Here is a 19,377-nt window from a genome sequence, read left to right on the forward strand (position 1 = left end):
TGCAAAGCCTAAATGAATAAGTCCCTCATATTTACTAAGCCACCGCACCCTTCCCAAACCAAGAGTAGAATATAAGGGATAATTGCATGTCCATATTTGAAATTCAATTAATACGTGTCAATTACAAGATGACTGTTGTCACTACTGAATAAGGGTTGGTGTTTTCATTAGACGTTGACCTCATGTGCACACGAAAACTTGCAAAATACTTTTGTTGACATGCAACCAATCTCCTCTAATTAGAGGACTCAAAGCAATAAAACAAATCTTCCTTTCTTTTAATCTTCAACTTATGGCGTTTTGCTTAATTTGCAACGTCTGGATCTTTTTAAATCTGTGTTGTCTTTTTTTGCATTTAGCAGAAAGACTTAATGAGTATCTACAGAATCTAAATACAATTCGGTATTGATGGAAGACTGGCTCAACATAAGCTACAAATCTAAATACAATTCAGTATTGATGGAAGACTGGCTCAACATAAACTACAAATCTAAATACAATTCGGTATTGATGGAAGACTGGCTCAACATAAACTACAAACCTTTTTTTTACTACACTTACTACTACTCCCTTTTCATTTTCACAAACTAAAGCAGATTGGACCGAGTTTAATAGATGCGACACCACTAAAGAAATTAAAAGTTGATCTCTATTAAACTAGTTGTTCAATTATGCTTCAGTTTTGCAGATCTGATAAAGACGATGAGTTTTATTTGCAATGTGTATATATTATATCTCAGCCTGGACTTCCATTTAAACAATGAAAGACTCATGGGCGTATCGGTCTTTCTACGTTGTTCCTCGCCTTTTCCAATACCCACACAAAGCTAAATGTAAGATATTGCTATCAGCCCCAGCAGGTACTAATTATGAAACATTATCATGTAAGATGGAAGTTACTATAACTTGTAAAGGTTCCTTCTGGAACACTACGTCTACTATCGTATCAAACACAATAGGGAAAACACAAGCGCCAATAATAACAACGAACTGCTAAGCTGTCCACCGCATTAGTGCGCAGTTTAGAGAGACTAATGGGATGGCATTCTTCGTATAGTCGAAAACATAATTTTTTCTTCTGTGACAAAACTTCTAAATGTAATACAATGTTATAAGTAATAGGAAATTATGTAATGATACCGTAAAATATGTTTTTGTTTTTTGTTGTAGTTTTGCTGTTTTTCTTAAGACCCCCCCCCTCCGTGATCTAATCCGTGAGTTGTGTTTTTTCACTGTGATAGTTTTGGGACGCATATCAAGTCAGATCAATGATTTAATCATTGTGAAGACAAGCATGAGATATGAACGGTTTTCGCAGGAAAATCAGGCACAAAAATGTTTCCGTGATAGCGGTATGTGATTGACAAGGGCCACGTGGTCTAATGAAAGGAATATGGTACAACGGAAACACTGCACGGTCAAAAATGGTCCAAATTCATATGATTAAATTCAAAATTCTATATCAGATGCCTTGATAAATCAATTGATAATCAGTAGGAAAAATATATATTTTTTATTAGACTGGGTTGAAATAATGAGTTCTATACGTAGTCTTCTTTCATATCATTTTTATTTTCTCAGTATAATATCATTTAAGAAAATTCATAGACCCCCAACAATATTCTACGTGCGGTATCTTTGAGCCATCATACACATCATCTCTCGCTGATGTACGTTTAACAAAATCAACAAGAAGAGGTCAGTTGATTAAATTGCTATTGAATTCGACTGTAATGTATAGTAGCTTCGGCTTCCATGTGCCGGATTAGGTTTCATAGCAACTGATTAACTTGAACGACCCAGTCTATTGTTGCCCCTGCCTATCTTTCTGTCAAAATGTAGATATACACATACATTATTTGTAATTATTATATGCTCATTTTGTTTCACCGTTAACTTTACATTGTCAGAATCGTTCAATATTCCCCGATATTGAACGCGCGCGACAATACACATAATGCATTCACATGAATAAAGGAACTAATTTCTATTGTAAACAAACAATGACGCAGACTCACTTTTGATTTGTAAACAAATCATATACACTCGCGTAAGAGGCGCTTTACGTTGTGGTTGTTTAAATTTGTTTCTGAATGCACTAAAACATGTTTCGTGGACTGCAATAAAACCAATCTGTTTTGGCACATTCCGCGTTGATACAATGTTACGGATTTAGGCTAGCTACATTATATAAAAGACGGAAGATTATGTCCTTACAAATAACATATAAGTGACAAGTCATATACTGTCTTCTTTATCTGGTGATAAGAATGGCAAACTAAAATATACTTACAGTTTTACATCCTGAATTCCCTCAAAATGTTTTTTCTTAATTCTGCAAATCCAAATTACATGAGCCATGTCATATTTTTTCAACCTGGATTACACATTTCGAAATTGTGCTGTAATTTCGAAAGATATTTGAACTTGGTCGCGCGCTATAAATAACTTTTGACAAAAAATGGTGTTTTGGTTTACATAAAATTGAAATTCGGAGTCATATTGTAAATGGATGCGCATTGCAACAACTTTTCCAATTGATCTAAAATGAATAAATTTTGGTATTTTTGTCAAATCTACGAAATTTCGTGATTATGGACTGGATTTATCTGTGCCAATTCTACACGAAGTACACCGGATTTCAGCAGCGTATTTACATCTGCAAGCGTGCTTCTGTTATGTCATTGAATGTTTGAAATTATAATGTGGGACAAATATGAAGTCTTTTAATTGCAACTATCAAAAAGACGCTGTGGAATATAATGTTATTTCATTTTGAGTACAGTAAGGAGAATTTAATTGCACGTAGAATTTAGTCGAAATGACAGTACAATTTTGAAATGTGTAATCAAGCTTGAGCACCAATGACATGGCTCATGTAATTCTGATTTGCAGAACTAAGAAAATACATTTTGAGGAAATTCAGGATGTAAAATTGCAAGAGTATTTTTTGCCATTCTCGTTACCAGCTAAAGAAGAAAGTCTATGCCTTGTCATTTGCATGTAGTCTGTAGGAAACCAGCATGTTTATTAAATCTGGCGTCTATTGCTAACCTAAATCCAAAACATTGTATCAACAAAGTTAACGCGGAAGGTGGCAAATCAGCTGGTATGTGGCAGTACACGAAACACCTGCTTTTGTTCATTCAAAAACAAATTTAATCATCCAAAAACGTAAAGCGCTTACTCTGTTAGTGTTTATGATTTGTTTACAAAGTAGTTCCTAATAAACGTGAGTGCAATAAGAAGTGTACGTGAGTGCAATATCTTAAAATACTGAACGATTCTGACAATGTAAAGTTAACGGAGAAAAAAATGAGCATATAATAAATATAATTATTTAAGTTCTATAATCTTTACTTTTTATCAAACTTACAAATTATCAAGATCTGAGTATAAGTTTGTGTTTTTGATCGAATAATTTTTGTAACAAGGTTACTGTTCAAATGATCATATTTGGACTTTGAAATAATCTAAACCAAGCAAAATAAAAACTAAATAAAAATAAAACAAATGGTGGTTTAAATTGCTTCGAAAGGAAGTAAAATGTACTCTGTATGGAACAAAACAACTATTGCACAAAATAAATCAAAATTCATACTTTATCAGTTTGCAAAAGAACTTCTATGTAATCTAAATATTTGGCACTAAAAGAAATTATATATTCTGAATATTGGACCAAGTCTTTCACATTTCCTCAAGTCATCGTCCATCCAACGGTTGTAAGCGTTTAACTTGACATTGGGATTCATTTTTGTTAATAAATGTATCGATTCTACTAACGTCGAAAACAAATGTTTTTGTTTTACTAGAGATATCTTTAAAAAAAATAAGACAGAAACACTAGACAAGCAAAGAAGAAAACTACATCTGCGCTTTATGCAAGGAGATTTAGTACCTGATGTATGAGTATTTTATCTCAAATAAATAACAGCTGCCTGTGTATTTTGTTCGAGAGCTGAATGACGTCATTAAATGTCTGCTCGAACAATCAGATGTACGCGTTCACATACTATCAGTGTCCTGTCTACGGTATAAACTGAGCACAAATTACCTTCTCAAAGTCATTATCTCTGACGTTACGGTATGGTAATAGCAATACAGCAATCATGCTCTCCACAAGACTGCTGCTTTTATTTGTTACAAATGTTTGTGTAGGGACAAACATCTTGGAATATGTGGGTCAAGCCAATCTTGAAGCTGTTCGTATTCGACTGGAGGAGGAAAAGGCCAAGAGACTTCTTTTACCGAATGACGTTGAGGTACTTATGATAGAAGTTGAGGAACTGAAGAGAAAATATAGTCCAAAGGATGACACATGTAAAAATCTTTGTACTTTTTCTCTTGTTTGTGTCTTTAGCCTCTTTAAGCCTCTATCTTTGTATTTCTTTCGTTCATAATTGCGTTTACTCCCCATTCACGGGTAGATACAGGTCAGTGAGCCATCCGGCATACTATGTCAAAATGTAAAGTGTACACAATCATTCTTCTAAATTATATAGGCACTGTAGTTCAGTAGCAAATATAAATAAAGCACAATTTAGAATACACACACACACACACATACAGCAATTTTACTGACGAAAAGTCTGTCTTCCTAAATTATGTTAGTAACGATTGACCTTCTAGGCTTCTACCATCAAATCATATACGTGTTTCATAAAATGTGGGCGTAGCTATGCTGGAATCATAGATATCGATTAGAGCCAGTTTTATATCCTTTATTAGAATTTATTATTTATCAGAATTGCTAATACCTAAGTTGAATTGAAGGAGAATAAAAAACGTACTCATCTTCCCTCATTCATCTTATGTGAGTAATTTTTTTCGCGCTTTGAGAAATTCGCAGGCATATGGAGTAATTCGTCTGTTTTAGCGAGCTGAATGCATCATGTTGTTATCGTCATCAACTAAACCCTTGATAATTCACTGTCTTAATTTTCATTTAACTGTCCAATTTACATGATATGAAATTGAACGTAATGCACTTTTTCGGTTAAAAATAATCATATACATATTCAAAGAAAAGAACCCCCCAAAAAGTCTTTTAAAGGGGGACAATTGCCAAATGAAAAAGAGTAAAACTTAGAACAAAAGGAATACTTCAGTTCATCTATACAGGTATTTCTGTTGATATATTTTGAATCCAGATTGGAACATTGGACTATGCAACAATAAGTTATTATAAAAGAACGCATACATATGTAATTGCATACATATGTACATACGCACCCACCTATGCAACCATGTATATATATATATATATATATATATATATATATATATATATATATATATATATATATATATATATATATAATTTCTTATATATATAATTTCTTAAATGCTCCAAGCATATTTGGTATAATCTCTTGAATAAGAATGATATATAAACACATCACCAAAGTAGATTTTTCCTCATTTTCACTGTTTTTATTTCTTTAATTTGTTAACTGGCAAGGGCTCTTCTTCTGTTTCTTCTGCTTGTCTCACCCTCTGAAATTTCTTTATTTCCGTTTCTTTTGAACGCACCTCCCCTTTTTGTCCTCTTTTCTCTTGCGGCACTCTGAAGTTCAATGTCCTTTTCCTTGATACTGATAGCAGGTATCATTACTTTCGTCTCTAATCTTTCCTGTCTTAGTAGTTCCTATTCTCTAATTTCTGGAACCCAGTGTTCTTTTTCTAGACAAACATAACAATTATCATGACTTATATCAGAAGTCTTAAATTAGTCAAATTAAATATTGAACCATCATGAAACGATTACAGATTTCCAAGGATAAACCAGCAGTCAAGCGAAGACAACATTCTGTGTCGCCTCATACCCCCGAGATAATATATAGGCAAAGTTTGTGCTGGCGATTTTGAAGCGGACACGAATGATCCTGATTTAATACCATCTACCTTCACCAGAAGACCAAGTGAGACAAGATCAGCCATAAGAGAAAATCGTTATGTAGACCTTGAAGATTTTTTGTCACATCTAAGCTAGCCAAAAAGCAATTTTGGAAAGGAACATAGTCTCTTTACCCTCCGAATGGCCCTTAAATCTGGTAAAAGACATATCTGTATCATAAAATGTTACAGTATCAAAAAAATGTCAAAATGGACGCTATTTGACATCATATACACGTACCAACCTCATGACGAAATGGTAACAGAACACTGAAAATGTAATTTGAGCCAGATATCAAACCTTTTGGACTTATTTAACATGAAACACATGCTAGAAAGAATTTACTTTAATAAATGAACATTATCATTTATGTCACTGTTCGATATATATATATATATATATATATATATATATATATATATATATATATATATATATATATATATATATATGAGTTGGGCACCACGAGGAAATCTCTACCACGTTATACCGATTTATTTCTGAACATATCGCAATACGTGCCAGACTATACCGCATTTATATTAAACATAAACAATTTAATATTCTGAGCTTGTGGTCTGACACTGTTTTAAAACGTCCGTCTGTCAATAGCTGAAATAGCTCTAATTTATAGCAAAGTAACACCATATTATATTCAGTAGTTTATATATATATATATATATATATATATATATATATATATATATATATATATATATATATATATATATATCCCTTCCAATTATCGTTGTTTGGCGATTGATCCGTTTGTGTTCATCCGTTTACTCCCTTTCGATCCATTTGTCTGTTCTTGCACACGTTTGTCATATTTGTATCAATATCTTGTTGAGTTTGTCTGCCAATCTAAACAACTGCGTATTTGTCGTATAAAAGTTGACTGATTATGCCGTCTTCAAATATTTCTTCACACGTTCATCATCTTTGTATCAATATATTGTTAAGAGATCTGTGTTACCAAATTACAGGATTCCAAAAATCATTGTCTCCCTTTACATTTAACACGAAATACTAACAACTTTGCTAAAGAAGAAGAGTAAAAGCTGGTGGATATAATGGTCCCTTCTGTTGTTATTTATATTTCGCACATGTGTGTCAATATTAAACATTCAATATACGATCTCGGTGAACATTTCCAATACAAACAAACATAAATTCATGACACGTCAAGCGAAAGAAGTATATGAAACTGCTTTTGAAATAACGTCCAAACGCATTGTAGAGTTATGTAAAAGTTGTGTAATTTTCCTGCATAAATGTAAGGTCAAAGCACCATGTTTTACGCTGAAGCTTTACAGATGTAATTTATTGAAAAGACGCACTTGATATGCAACATTTGTATTATTCGATGAACTATATTCGCCCCATTGATATCATACTTAGCGTTCAAAACAGGAGAGATTCGTTGTGCAACTTATCACAGATGATGCTGTAGTGACATCGATTTACCACAAACTGAATTAGAAAGTCATGCGCATATAAGTTCAGCAGATAAATAGAAGTAAAACTTTTATGTCATCCAGATGATGAACTCCAGCAAGAAACATTTCATTAATTACTACAAACAAGTCATAAACTGATGTGTGCCTTCAATGTGCCGGCTTCCGTTAATGATTTTGATGACTTCGATTTACACAGCTCATGCATTATACTTCCATCCATAATTCTCCCCTAAAGACTGTCTCATTAAACACTATACAAAATATAAGCACACCAAACACCAATCTATCTACCGGTGCAATGGTGTCAATCAGGTATTGTTCCGCTTTCTTTACCTTCTAAATTTAAATAGGCTTTTAGTGATAGCCTAAACGCAAAGAATGTGCTATCGGACGAGCCTAAGTACCGCAACTGAATTAGACGTTCCTAATCGTACAGAAAACCCTCTCTAATCGCGAACAACGAAACGTATGTCCAGTGACAGTCTTTTAGTTTAATTTATATTCATTTTACAAATTACACGTGTTTATTGCATTAATACATTTTACACGTGTTTATTGCATTACTACAAAACTATTCTTGTTTATTGCATCACTATATATCATATTTGCTTATTGCATTACAGCATATCACATGTACTTTTTGCATTACAACATCTTACACGGGGTTATTTCATTACTACATATTACACGTGCATATTGTATATTGTTTTACTACATAAATATACACATTAACCACTTGTTTATTGCACTATTACATTAATAACTATACTGAAAATTTGGTTGTTTTGTGTCGAGATCAAATCCCCCTTTGCGTGCAGGTTTTTATTATTGATACAGTACAGTACGGTATGTATTCCCGCGAACGGCGAGTGTCTCCTGCATAGTCAGTCTCTTATAAGTATATTTTACAAGAATGCGACCTGGGAGTCAGAAAACTGTATAAACCGTCTTTTGCATTCAAAATAACTTTACAAGATACTATGACTTGCCAGCTGTATACTTTAAGTGAGAGTGAGCTGTGCGGAAAGTATAACACTGTAGCGTATCTTTGTCATTATTAACGTCATAAAAATACAGAAGGATAAACTGTATATAGGTATGTATTATAAAATGATCCCCGTCCTCTTAACTCTCGAAGAGGCTTGTAAAATACATGTGATATCCTGTATAGTTTGACGCATGCTCTCTTCACGTCTAGAATTACAGAACGTCAAGGTATTACATCAGCAGTCAGTGCTATACCTGTAGCTAGCGACTTAAGGTCTGGTTAAATTAGATATCTTGTATTGTCTTTATTTAAAATTTTTATATAATAATAATAGTATTTGTTGTGATGATACTGATATAAAACACTCATACAATACAATATTAACAATTTTGCATGCATTATCGATTTAGTCAGCCGAAGTGGTTTGTAAAAGATGAACTACATAGTGTGGTAAACACAAACATTCGATAATATTTTCAACATTAAAGAGAGAGAGAGAGAGAGAGAGAGAGAGAGAGAGAGGGAGAGAGAGAGAGAGAGAGAGCGAGAGAGCGTATCTTTTGAAGATTCATATACATATTATATAACAAAGACATTAATATTTTTTTGTGAACAAAAACACCATATTGACGATTAGACCAGTTTCCTACCGTATATGCTAAAATCCATCCGACCGGTATGATCTCATGAGCGGTGCACTATTCCGAAACGTGTTATGCCCGAATAATCGGTCAGTAAATCAAACAATCAATCATAATAATAAATACTCTAATAAAAAATTGAACTCATGACAGTTAAATTAAAACCCTGGGGGAGCTTTCATTTACTTTATACTATAGTTTTAGCACACCCTCACTTTGTATATGCGGTCGATTTCTAGACAAAACGTACTCAGTTAAAAAGTACCTTGACCAAAACTTCAAAACGTACCTAAACCGAATAAAACGCAAGTCAAGTGGATGCATGAATGCCAAGAACGCATCCAAGCCGAAACGTACTCATGAAGATAAAATGTACCCAGTCAAAATATTACCATACCAAAACATACCCCATAATTGCGATTTATTAAACTAAATTTTATCATAACATATTTTGAAACACTTATCTTGCAATTCATCCAGACATATAAGATAAACAATTTTGTACAGGAACTATATCTTCCGAAAATGTAAGCCCAGAGTTCCGTTCTTTCGAATGTTCGCAAGTTCGTGAAACGCACGGATAAATAGTCCGAAAATTCTTTAATCAGATCGTTTATGACTTTGAAGGAAAACGCTGAAATGTTCACAAACGCTAATGTTTGTTAGTTTGAAGATATTAAAAAGCAAGGGGTTTATTGGTCGGAAGGTTTCTAGTTCGAACATATCTGAAAAATGGTTCACAAGTTTAAAGGTTATTTGGTCTGAAGATAGTTAAAAATAGGTTCCTTTTTTCGAAGGCTTAATAATTCGACTATATTTGTATTGGTCCGAAGGGTCATTAGTTCGAATATATTTTATAGAAGGTATATTGGTTCAAAAGGTGTAATTAGTCCGAATATATCCAAATATATGTTAATTTGTGCATAACTAATGCAAAAAGGTTTCGAATATAATTAAAAACAATGTCAAAGTAGGATTAATTGGATAAACGATTTATAAGCGATACAGGCCTTGATCATATTTAATTAAAATCTCAGTATTGATCTTCTTCTTCTAAATTGAATAATTGTACAGTTAACTCAGTTATTGATTTTCAGCAAACGCTACCCTTTTGAATTTGCATTTTTGCGTTTTTAAATGTAAGCAGTTAAGGAGAAAATTGAGCTTTCCATTGAAACGTATGCCATTGACAAAAATGAGCATTTACTTTTAGAATAAAATTGTTTTATATTTTGTCCAAATTAGGAAATGACTTTCTAAGATAAAATTGAAACAAGTTTATGAGACACGAAAGCCTTCACCAATGGGCAATACATGAAAGAAATATTTGTTCAATCAAGGAAATACTTCTTGCAATCAGTTGTTGCTGCAGAATTATAGAACTGACACAAATATCTTAAGCTGACCATTGAGATTAGTTTCTGATCTTAACCTTGTGCACGTAGAAATGAGTATGAAAAGTCAATAAAACGTCAAACAAAAATGTTTTGCAATTGTTTAGCAAAAACAGCTTTCTGTTTTTAAAAACAACCACAAAATAAACCGAGTATTATTTTACTTTAAGGATATTGAACTTCCTTACTTGTGTTTGTTTTACATTTTACATCAAACAAAATTGTGTTTAAATCTAATTGCTGTTGAACTTGTAGAAACGTTATTTGAATGCATAAGTAACTTAGGTTGTACAGAAGACGTACAAATCGTGTTTCAGTTCAATGAAATAATCAATTTGAGCTACATCATCCTGATACTCTTGATTTGTCACATCTTTCCTGCAGCTATTGATATCAAGTTATCTACTATAAATTATATTTGACGTGATCTTTGATCCACCAGTGCTCTAAACCTTATTAACAAAAATTCTTTCCACTGAAAATTAAATTATGCTTTTGAACCAAGTCGCATAATATGCATACATGCTGAATTTAAAGAGGGAAATGAACGCATAATATTTCGTAAAACTTTAAAAAATTGAAAGTAAATTTAGTTATATCCAGTTATTTAATTCAGTTCATTGTCGCACGTTTCATTTTTAGAAATTCAGAACATCACAACTGTATAGCTGTAAAATTAAACACTCACACTGTACTTTCATAACTATAGTTTATATGAAAGGTTCTTCTTTAACAGAGAAAATTTCAAAGCATGATTGAAAAAACAGCTCAAAAACTGTGGCATTATCTCACGTAATCCGTGGCTTATGTAAAGTGTACCCATTTGTCACAAAAATTAAAACATCAAAGCCAAATACAGAGAAGCGTATGCTATCTTTGTATCATTCAGTAACATCACTGTAGCTCCAGTTTGTGTACAAAACGTAAGAAATGACACCGACTTCCTTTTAAAAACACAGCCATATTTCATGTATAGTGCCATGCCTACCTTTATCTTGAAACGGTGCTTACGTCCTCTAATGCCAGTGTAAACTTCAACAAGTAACATTGTAACAAGTTTATTTTCCAGTTGATAATTTTAACGCTGCATTGCTTTTTGTATTATTACATATGTGCAATCATGGTTTTAACTTGGTTAAAATTATATGCAGGCAGTACAAATAGGTGTATATTTCATGAGTTGATCAGAAAGATGTTTCCTAACATGCAATTTCCACATTCAATAAATCCATTACTTATTCCACAATTTCGTTTGGAGCCTGATGTAAAAACAAAAGAAGTAAATATATATCTCGAGAAGGAAAATTAGTTATCCTTAAATCAAAGTAGTGATCGAGTGCTTTTAAGGAAACAATTTTCTCCGAAAAGAATTGAAAATATCTTTGTTTCACATTTTAAATGAATTACGACTAATCAGAAATCCAGTGGGTATCTCTATATAGAATGAAAGATTAAACACATACCTTGGAGTCGTGCCAGATTAATCTTTCTTAAAAGGATCATGTACCGTCTTCAAATATCATTTACACTTTGTGAATACATGAGTGTAATTTATTATATTTCACTTGAGAAGAAATTATTGTAATTTATCAAACCATCAAATTTGAAGAACAAAATAACATGATGAGTGATAACATGTAAGGCATCCTGTTTAAATATCGTAATCGCAAAGTTCTCAGCAAATGTAAAGAACGTTCTTTATTTAAACCATAAATACAAATTATACAATAACAGTATCAACAAATCCTTGTTCCTCATGTACGTGGGGGAAAACATTCTAAAGAGAAACATTGTTATCTATGCCCAGTCGATATTTAATATTAAATAGTCTAACAATACCATAAACAAGACGAGTACATCTTATAAATAACAGTGAAATTTCCATCACAATCCGTTAGAACGTTTTAAGAATTTTTAAGTTTTAAAATATTCAGGGGAATAACATGTCTCTGATAAGATATTTAATATACTTTAATTTGGTCGCATTATATAAGACATTAAACTTTTCAAAGTTTTGACAAAACTGATTGAAATTGTCTTGCAGTCTTTTAAAAAACAACCACAAAATAAAATGAGTATTATTTTGATTTTTGACCGTATCATAGTCACCACTTTGTTGAACTGACAGTGAACGGTAAATATCATCAGCTTTACCAGTGAGTATGCATTGTAATGACTGAGCCCAATGCTCCATTCCAAATTTTGAGCAACTTTTTCAAAACAAGGAAATTATTTGTCTACTTCTTTTTCTCTGAAAGGGGGCACTAATATACTATTCTTTGCAAGATTAAAACTTAAATTTGTATTTGAAGTATGGATATGCCTTTCACTTGCCAGCTCCATTTCTTTTATTCTAAATTGATGCTCCCTCTCTTTCTCTCGTTCTTCCTTGTTTAATTGCATTTGTATTTGTTCTTTTGTAATTGCATTTGTTTTTCTTTTCCTCTCTCCTGTCTCTCTCTCCTCTTTCTCAAATTGTAACTTTTTTATTCCTTTCCTTTTTCCAATTTCATTTGTTCTTTTTCTTTTTTAATTTCATTTATTGTTTTTCTTTTTCAAATTGCAATTGCATTTGAATTTGTTTTTCTCTTTCTTCTTTCTGAAGTTCCAACTTACTCAACTCCAATGCCATCTTGTATTCTAATTCTGATTCCTTCATTGTTTTGTGATAGTCTGGTACAGGCTAAATATTTCTTATTTCTTGTTTCGTTAAGGAATCCTTTTCCTCAGAAAGGTAGTATTTTCTGGCAAGTTGAATCAATTCATCTTTTTTGAAAAGAGCGAATTGTTCCTGGGTAGGAGCTGAAAGAACGATTTCCACGTTTGATGACATCTTAGAAAAAGCTTGTCGATTTCACTAAAAATTCCAAACACTAGGGGAATATTCAAAATAATCCTTAGGACGAGCTACCCAATGCTTATATTACTTGTTCAGGCTCGAATAAACAGTAAAACAAGAAAGAGTGAAAACAACAAGCTTTAAAAAATTTAATAATTTATTTCCCTGGAAAAATACTGTAAAACTGAAAAAGTATGAACTCACGGTTTTAAGAATCAAATCCAAAAATAATCCAAGAAGCATCCACGAAAAATATTTTAGAAGTCCTACTAATAAAATGTTGTAATGAATTAAAGTTCGAGTCCTGACGAAGAATCCAAGATGGAAGGCGATGACGTATACTGTGACCTGTAGTGTGTTGAAGTCGACAGTTCCTTGTAGAAACAAAATAATTAATCCTCCAGTTTTTGGAAATTCAAATGAAAAATTTAGGAAATGTCTTTCTTCAAGAATTCTATATGAACACAATCATATTTCCAGAGAAACGAATTAATCTTTTAGAGTCCAAATAATCTGAAGAAAAATTAACATATAACTCAGAAACTCAAAACTAATCAAAATAGAAGAAAACGACTGGACATTAAGTGTTAGAAACCCAAAATATTCTGATCTCTCTCTCTCTCTCTCTCTCTCTCTCTCTAAACATCACAATTAATAACAAGTATTTTACAATTTCGGAAATGCCTAATTGCGAAATAGGGGATCACGTGATCATGTTTACATATAAAAAATCACGTAGTCCCTGTATGTCCTTCATAAGACCCATCATTTTACTCCGAGAATAAATGTTTTTTACTTGACCCTCAAACAAGGCCAGGAACTAAATCAAAAAAAGAAAAAGTTTTTCTATTATTAGGTATTTAAGGAAAGATTCAGGTGAAACTGAATTTTCTGGAAAATATCAAATTCCTAGTAAAAAAAATTACATTACATTAACATGTAAAGAAAATTAAAAGATTCCAAAACTCACATTAAATCAAATAAAATCAAACACAAATTAAATCAAATACAAATTGATTCAAATATACGTAACACTCCCCCCCCCCAGAAAGAGAAAGAAATGTTTAGATGATAAAGCTTTCTTTTTACCATAGAGTAAAAGAAAAGCATAAGAAGAACTCTCATGAATTACACACAGTGATCATGCACAAATACATTGTTATACACGGGAAAGTGTATCTCCTATATTATCTATTCGCTTGACGTGCCTAATGTCAAAATTTTATTCATATATATATATATATATATATATATATATATATATATATATATATATATATATATATATATATATATATATATACTGTTGCAGGAATCCGCAGAATTAGATATTTGAAAGGAATTTAAATGTTATTTAATTTAACAATTTCATGATAGAAATTTGAACAATTTTTTTATAAGGTGTTATAACTTATTAAAAGTGCTCTGGAGGACTCAGATGTCACCATTAGGGCTGTGTCCACACCAGCTTCACGTATCCTGTCTAAACAGGAAAAAATGTTAGATATTTAATGTTTTTTTTATCGAGCTAATCTTTACGGACAGGTGTCTTATAAAAATGGTCTCAGTGTATACCTCTTTCAACTCCATATTGCTAAGACCAAACCAAATTCAGAGTTGAGCTGTTTGTCCCCAATATATGTCATTACGTGCACCATCAACTTACCACTTGCACCAAGCATTCAATAATAAACTTCACAAGTGAATTTGTTTGGCGGATGGAGTCCGCTCAGGAATTTTAATTAAATTCTCTGGGCGTTTTTCAGTTTCCTCTAAATTCAACGCGTTTCGGAATTTTAGAATCACTTTTAGTCTCAGCCATATTATTTATCATACTCTTCTGTAAATTCCGTGTAAGTTTCAGAATTTTGGTATGATTATAGTCTCGGTCTACTGGGAACCATGTTCTATACATGGAATTGACCATGTTGAAAACACGAATCCTTCAGCTACATAATTCCACAAGAGCCGTGTCTTTGAGTTTCACCTAGTCGTTTGAACTTTCATAGTCCGATCAATCAGCCCAGCAAATTTGTGTTATACTGGTGGATGATATGTCACCTGCTTATTGAAATGTGCAATTTTACTGCATGGAAATCTCTGTATCATAAGCTAGTAAGGATATGAGTTGCATTGTAATTAAGCGTGTTAGATCTCCCCAGAGACTCACAATGGCCAATTCCTATTAGATGCCATACCGTCCGATGTATTCTAATATGGCAGGACATTGTAGCTATAATGACCCAGTTTCTCATGTCCCCAGAGTAGCTCACAACGTTAATCCTATTGACTATTTTATCATCAATCCCTAATGTTTCCAGAGTAGCCCACACTATTAGTATTTTATTTATTATATTAAATCCCCCTTTGTGCCCAGAGGGTAATGTATTCAAAATGACGGCGTACTGTTAAATATCCTATGCTAGCAGCGTGCTCGATTGTGCAGAGAGTAGTCATATTAACTACTTAATTGTAAAGTATGTTTTGTTTATTCTTGTCTGTTTCCAGACGGTGGTACGACTTATGTCAGAAGGGGTAGAACTGTTTGTCCTGGAAATGGTACAGACTTAGTATACAGAGGCAAACTATATAGCAATCACTTGCAGACGAAATTATCGTTTATAATAAGCACTTTCTATTAGTGGGAAATGACTTAGAGAACAACTTATTAGATTTGATAATCGTTCTTTTCTATTATCGTCGATACTTACAATTCTTTGATGTTAGAAAAGCTGTCATTTGCACCTAATAAAACTAGTAATATTTAAGAAAACTAATATCATCTCTATTACTAAATAAGTATAACCGTGTTTTTATGTTTTTTTGAAGCATGTAACTATCTGCATCATGCATAAACACTGATTCATTTGAAGTGGTTCACAGTTTCGTATCCATTTAGTAAATAATGTTGCATATGTTTTTGAGATAACTATGTCACATTTCTCGGGAATTTTGAAATTTAATTTCCACAGCCATTAAATCGTTTCAGGGCTGCCGTGATACCCAGATTTTAACGTCACGATTATATCTTGGCTTAGCTACCCTTGAAAGGTACGACAGTTTATTATTGCACCAGTTACAAGGCAGGATGCAGTGATAAAATGCAGACGAACTCTGTTCCTGTATAGAATTGACCACTATGGGGATTTAAGATCAGAACTAAATCAGACTCTACCAGATGGTGTATAGCGTACTGTCGTCCTTTTGGCCCCCTCTTTCAGCAATTCTGCTTTTGAACAAAGTTCTCTATCCCACCAGACTATTAAATTTCATAGCACACTTACTTCATCTAGCACCAGACAAGCGTGATTGCCGAGGTCCATTTAATGTAACGTATCGAATTAACTTTCAGGATATATGGCTGGCTCTGAATACACGCAGACAGGATACGGACCAAATAATCTTTGCCTTCCAGAAGATCCAAGATCGGCGAAATATGAAGACGGGGCTTTCGATAATGAACTCAGAGCTCACGTATATGGTACAGAATATGAGATAGGTTATGGGGGTAAGTTCATCCCTTTCTCGCCTGCAATTCTAGACAGAGATGTTCCATGTGCTGCTTGCCGAACCAGTCGTTCGTCTTCTATTATGATCCCAGGGAGAACAAATTGTTACTCAGGATGGACAGTTGAATATTCGGGTTACCTTGTCTCACAGTATTACGGTCATGCTGCACCGACAGAGTACGTATGTTTGGACGGCCATCCGGAATCTGTTGAAGGTGGGGAAATCAACCTAAATGGTCACGTGATTTACCTAGTGGATGTCCACGGTACGTCAACGGACGAGAACTCGCGTGTGTAGTCTGTTCTAAATAGAATATAACCGTTAAATATTATTCCCATATACAGGTGAATAGCTGATGATCGCATAAGGTTTTTGTGTGTTTTTATTTAGTCATTTAATGATTGCATTGGACACATTTTAACTAACTCAGTTAGGTATAACTCAAAATATAAACTGCTCTAACGATGACCTTAATATTTGCTACAACTTGAGTGTCTCTGAAAACAAAGCAAAAAAATATTTATCCGAGACATAAAATTTAAATGATATAAGAAGTAGAAAAGAGCCGGTGTCAGTTTTTAACAAAGTACTTTGCTCATGCATGAATCTAGAAGTTTCGTTTAATACCTGTTCACTAAACTCGTGTGACGACATTGGTACCAAACGACAATACTCTGCTGCTATAACGGTGATCGGCATGGTCCAATATGTAGCACTGAATTGTTTCAATCACATTAACCTGTCTAACCTGTAATTATATTTTCAAAATAATGCTTATTCTTATTTGAAAGATTGTATTTTATGATTTCAGTTATATTGTTTAAATGAACTGAGGTAAATGATTTTTCGCCTACTGATGATTTGAAAAGAAAGGTTATAAAATTTTCCCACCAACTGTGGGGCTGTTAATTGCTTCCCAATCAGCTGTCCAGATTTGAAACAACTGATTTGTTCTGACGAATGTTATACCGCTTTCCTATTCAAATTTCCTTCATTTTGTCAGTCTCTAATTGCTAGAATACAGTCTAAGGATAGCATAAGTAATTACATGGGTATGACTGTTTTGTGCCGTTCATTATTAGGTGCCACAATGTAATAGCTGTGTGTTTTATGTATGATTGCTGTGGTATATACTTATTACTGTTTTTAAAATTATTAACATTTTCTTTATTACTTTATAATAGAAGACGACCGAGTGCTTCGACATTTCTAATCACGGACAGAACCGTCAGGAGCACAAGGTAATCATCAGGAATCAGAGTGAAAAAATATTGCTAAAATTGGTCCACAGGAAGAATAATTAGGTTCAGCAGGGTATTATGTACAGAAATGTGTCCTATTTCTTTACATCTGATACGATTTTGGAATGAAATAGACAAAATGTCTTAGATCTGTATGCCAAAAGGAGAAATGGCAGCTGCCATTATGCCCTGTCAGTGATATGCGAATAAGTATTCTGTCGGCATACCGACATAAGATATTGTGTCATACATTTTTGGCCGAAATGTGTTTAAGAAGAAGCGAAATAAAAAGAAACCCCATAGTTATATTTCGATAGATTTATATTTTTTTTGACCTATATTTCTTCTTGCCTGCTACTTTTGTAATATTTAATTTTCGTCCTCCCAAAACAAAAAACAAATAACAACATATACAACATGCAGATATGTTAAATAAATAAATTAAAATTTACTTTTAAGGCCCTTACTGTGTCTGTATCAGCATGTTTAATTAATTCAAATTATATGTAATGTTAATTCATTTGTCAGGCTGTATCAGACTGGGGGAAGTCGCTTTACATTTAAAAGGAAGCTTACCATACTGTGTGGTATGTACTCTTCGTATTCTTGCCAAATTGTGATATCTGAAATTATGGTTGCTTTCTTTGAATGTGACCAAATTATTGAAAATTAGGTGTTTTCTTGTGAAGTATATCATATATTTTGATGCAGTATTACTTAAGGTACTGATATGTAAAATATAAATATTTGCTTTTCTTAACAGGTAATCATATGAGCTATTCAAATCAGCAAAATCTAATCATTGTGTCTTATACTGTTATTTTTTACATTTTGTCATTATTAATGTTTGTTACAGAAATGCTAAATAAGAGGGCAATGCTTTAAGTGTGGCCTAATAAAGCTTTTTTTTTTAGATCAATAACCTAGTATTAATGGACAAATAGTTGAGATATTGTCGTAGATATGTTTTGTTAAACTTTACGTGAGATACATTCAATATCTACACCAATAAATTTCACACAGTACTCATAGGGTATTTCAGTGTCTTCAGTGGTGAAAGTAGACATTTTCAGCATTTTGACAAGAATAATGCTTGGAATTTATCGCGATTCGCTTGTATACCATTGGCTGCAAAGCCGTAAGTGAATAAGTCCTTCTTATTTACTAAGCCACCGCACCCTTCCCCACACCGAACCAACAGTAGGATATAAGGGCTAAATGAATGCCCAGATTTAAAATATAATTAGTACGTGTCAATTACAAGATGACCGTTGTCAGTACTGAATAAAGGTTGGTGTTATCATTAGACGTTGACCTCATGTGCACACGAAAACTTGCAACATACCTTTGTTGACATGCAACCAATCTCCTCTAATTAGATGACTCAAGGCAATACAACAAATCTTCC

At 33.0% G+C, this 19,377-nt stretch overlaps 1 protein-coding gene across 1 annotated transcript; it reads left to right on the forward strand.

Annotated features, from left to right (window-relative positions):
* Nucleotides 1-4,109: 4,109 nt before the first annotated feature.
* Nucleotides 4,110-17,556, forward strand: LOC149798331 (uncharacterized). The gene is made up of 4 exons (XM_089960865.1): nucleotides 4,110-4,320; nucleotides 15,727-15,798; nucleotides 16,571-16,993; nucleotides 17,540-17,556. The coding sequence occupies exons 1-4, from the start codon at nucleotides 4,110-4,112 to the stop codon at nucleotides 17,554-17,556; spliced, it is 723 nt and encodes a 240-aa protein (XP_089816991.1).
* Nucleotides 17,557-19,377: the final 1,821 nt, after the last annotated feature.

Source organism: Sinohyriopsis cumingii, chromosome 6 (assembly GCF_028554795.1).
Source record: "Sinohyriopsis cumingii isolate HCF-2022 chromosome 6, ASM2855479v2, whole genome shotgun sequence".
Lineage (NCBI taxonomy): Eukaryota > Metazoa > Mollusca > Bivalvia > Unionida > Unionidae > Sinohyriopsis > Sinohyriopsis cumingii.

What these genes read in the sequence shown, in the direction of transcription:
- LOC149798331 (XM_089960865.1), top strand. Translation starts at nt 4,110, where the DNA reads ATGCTCTCCACAAGACTGCTGCTTTTATTTGTTACAAATGTTTGTGTA. An exon ending in TAGTCCAAAGGATGACACAT is followed by an intron (nt 4,321 to 15,726) that starts GTAAAAATCTTT and finishes GTCTGTTTCCAG; the next exon opens with ACGGTGGTACGACTTATGTC. An exon ending in TACAGACTTAGTATACAGAG is followed by an intron (nt 15,799 to 16,570) that starts GCAAACTATATA and finishes ATTAACTTTCAG; the next exon opens with GATATATGGCTGGCTCTGAA.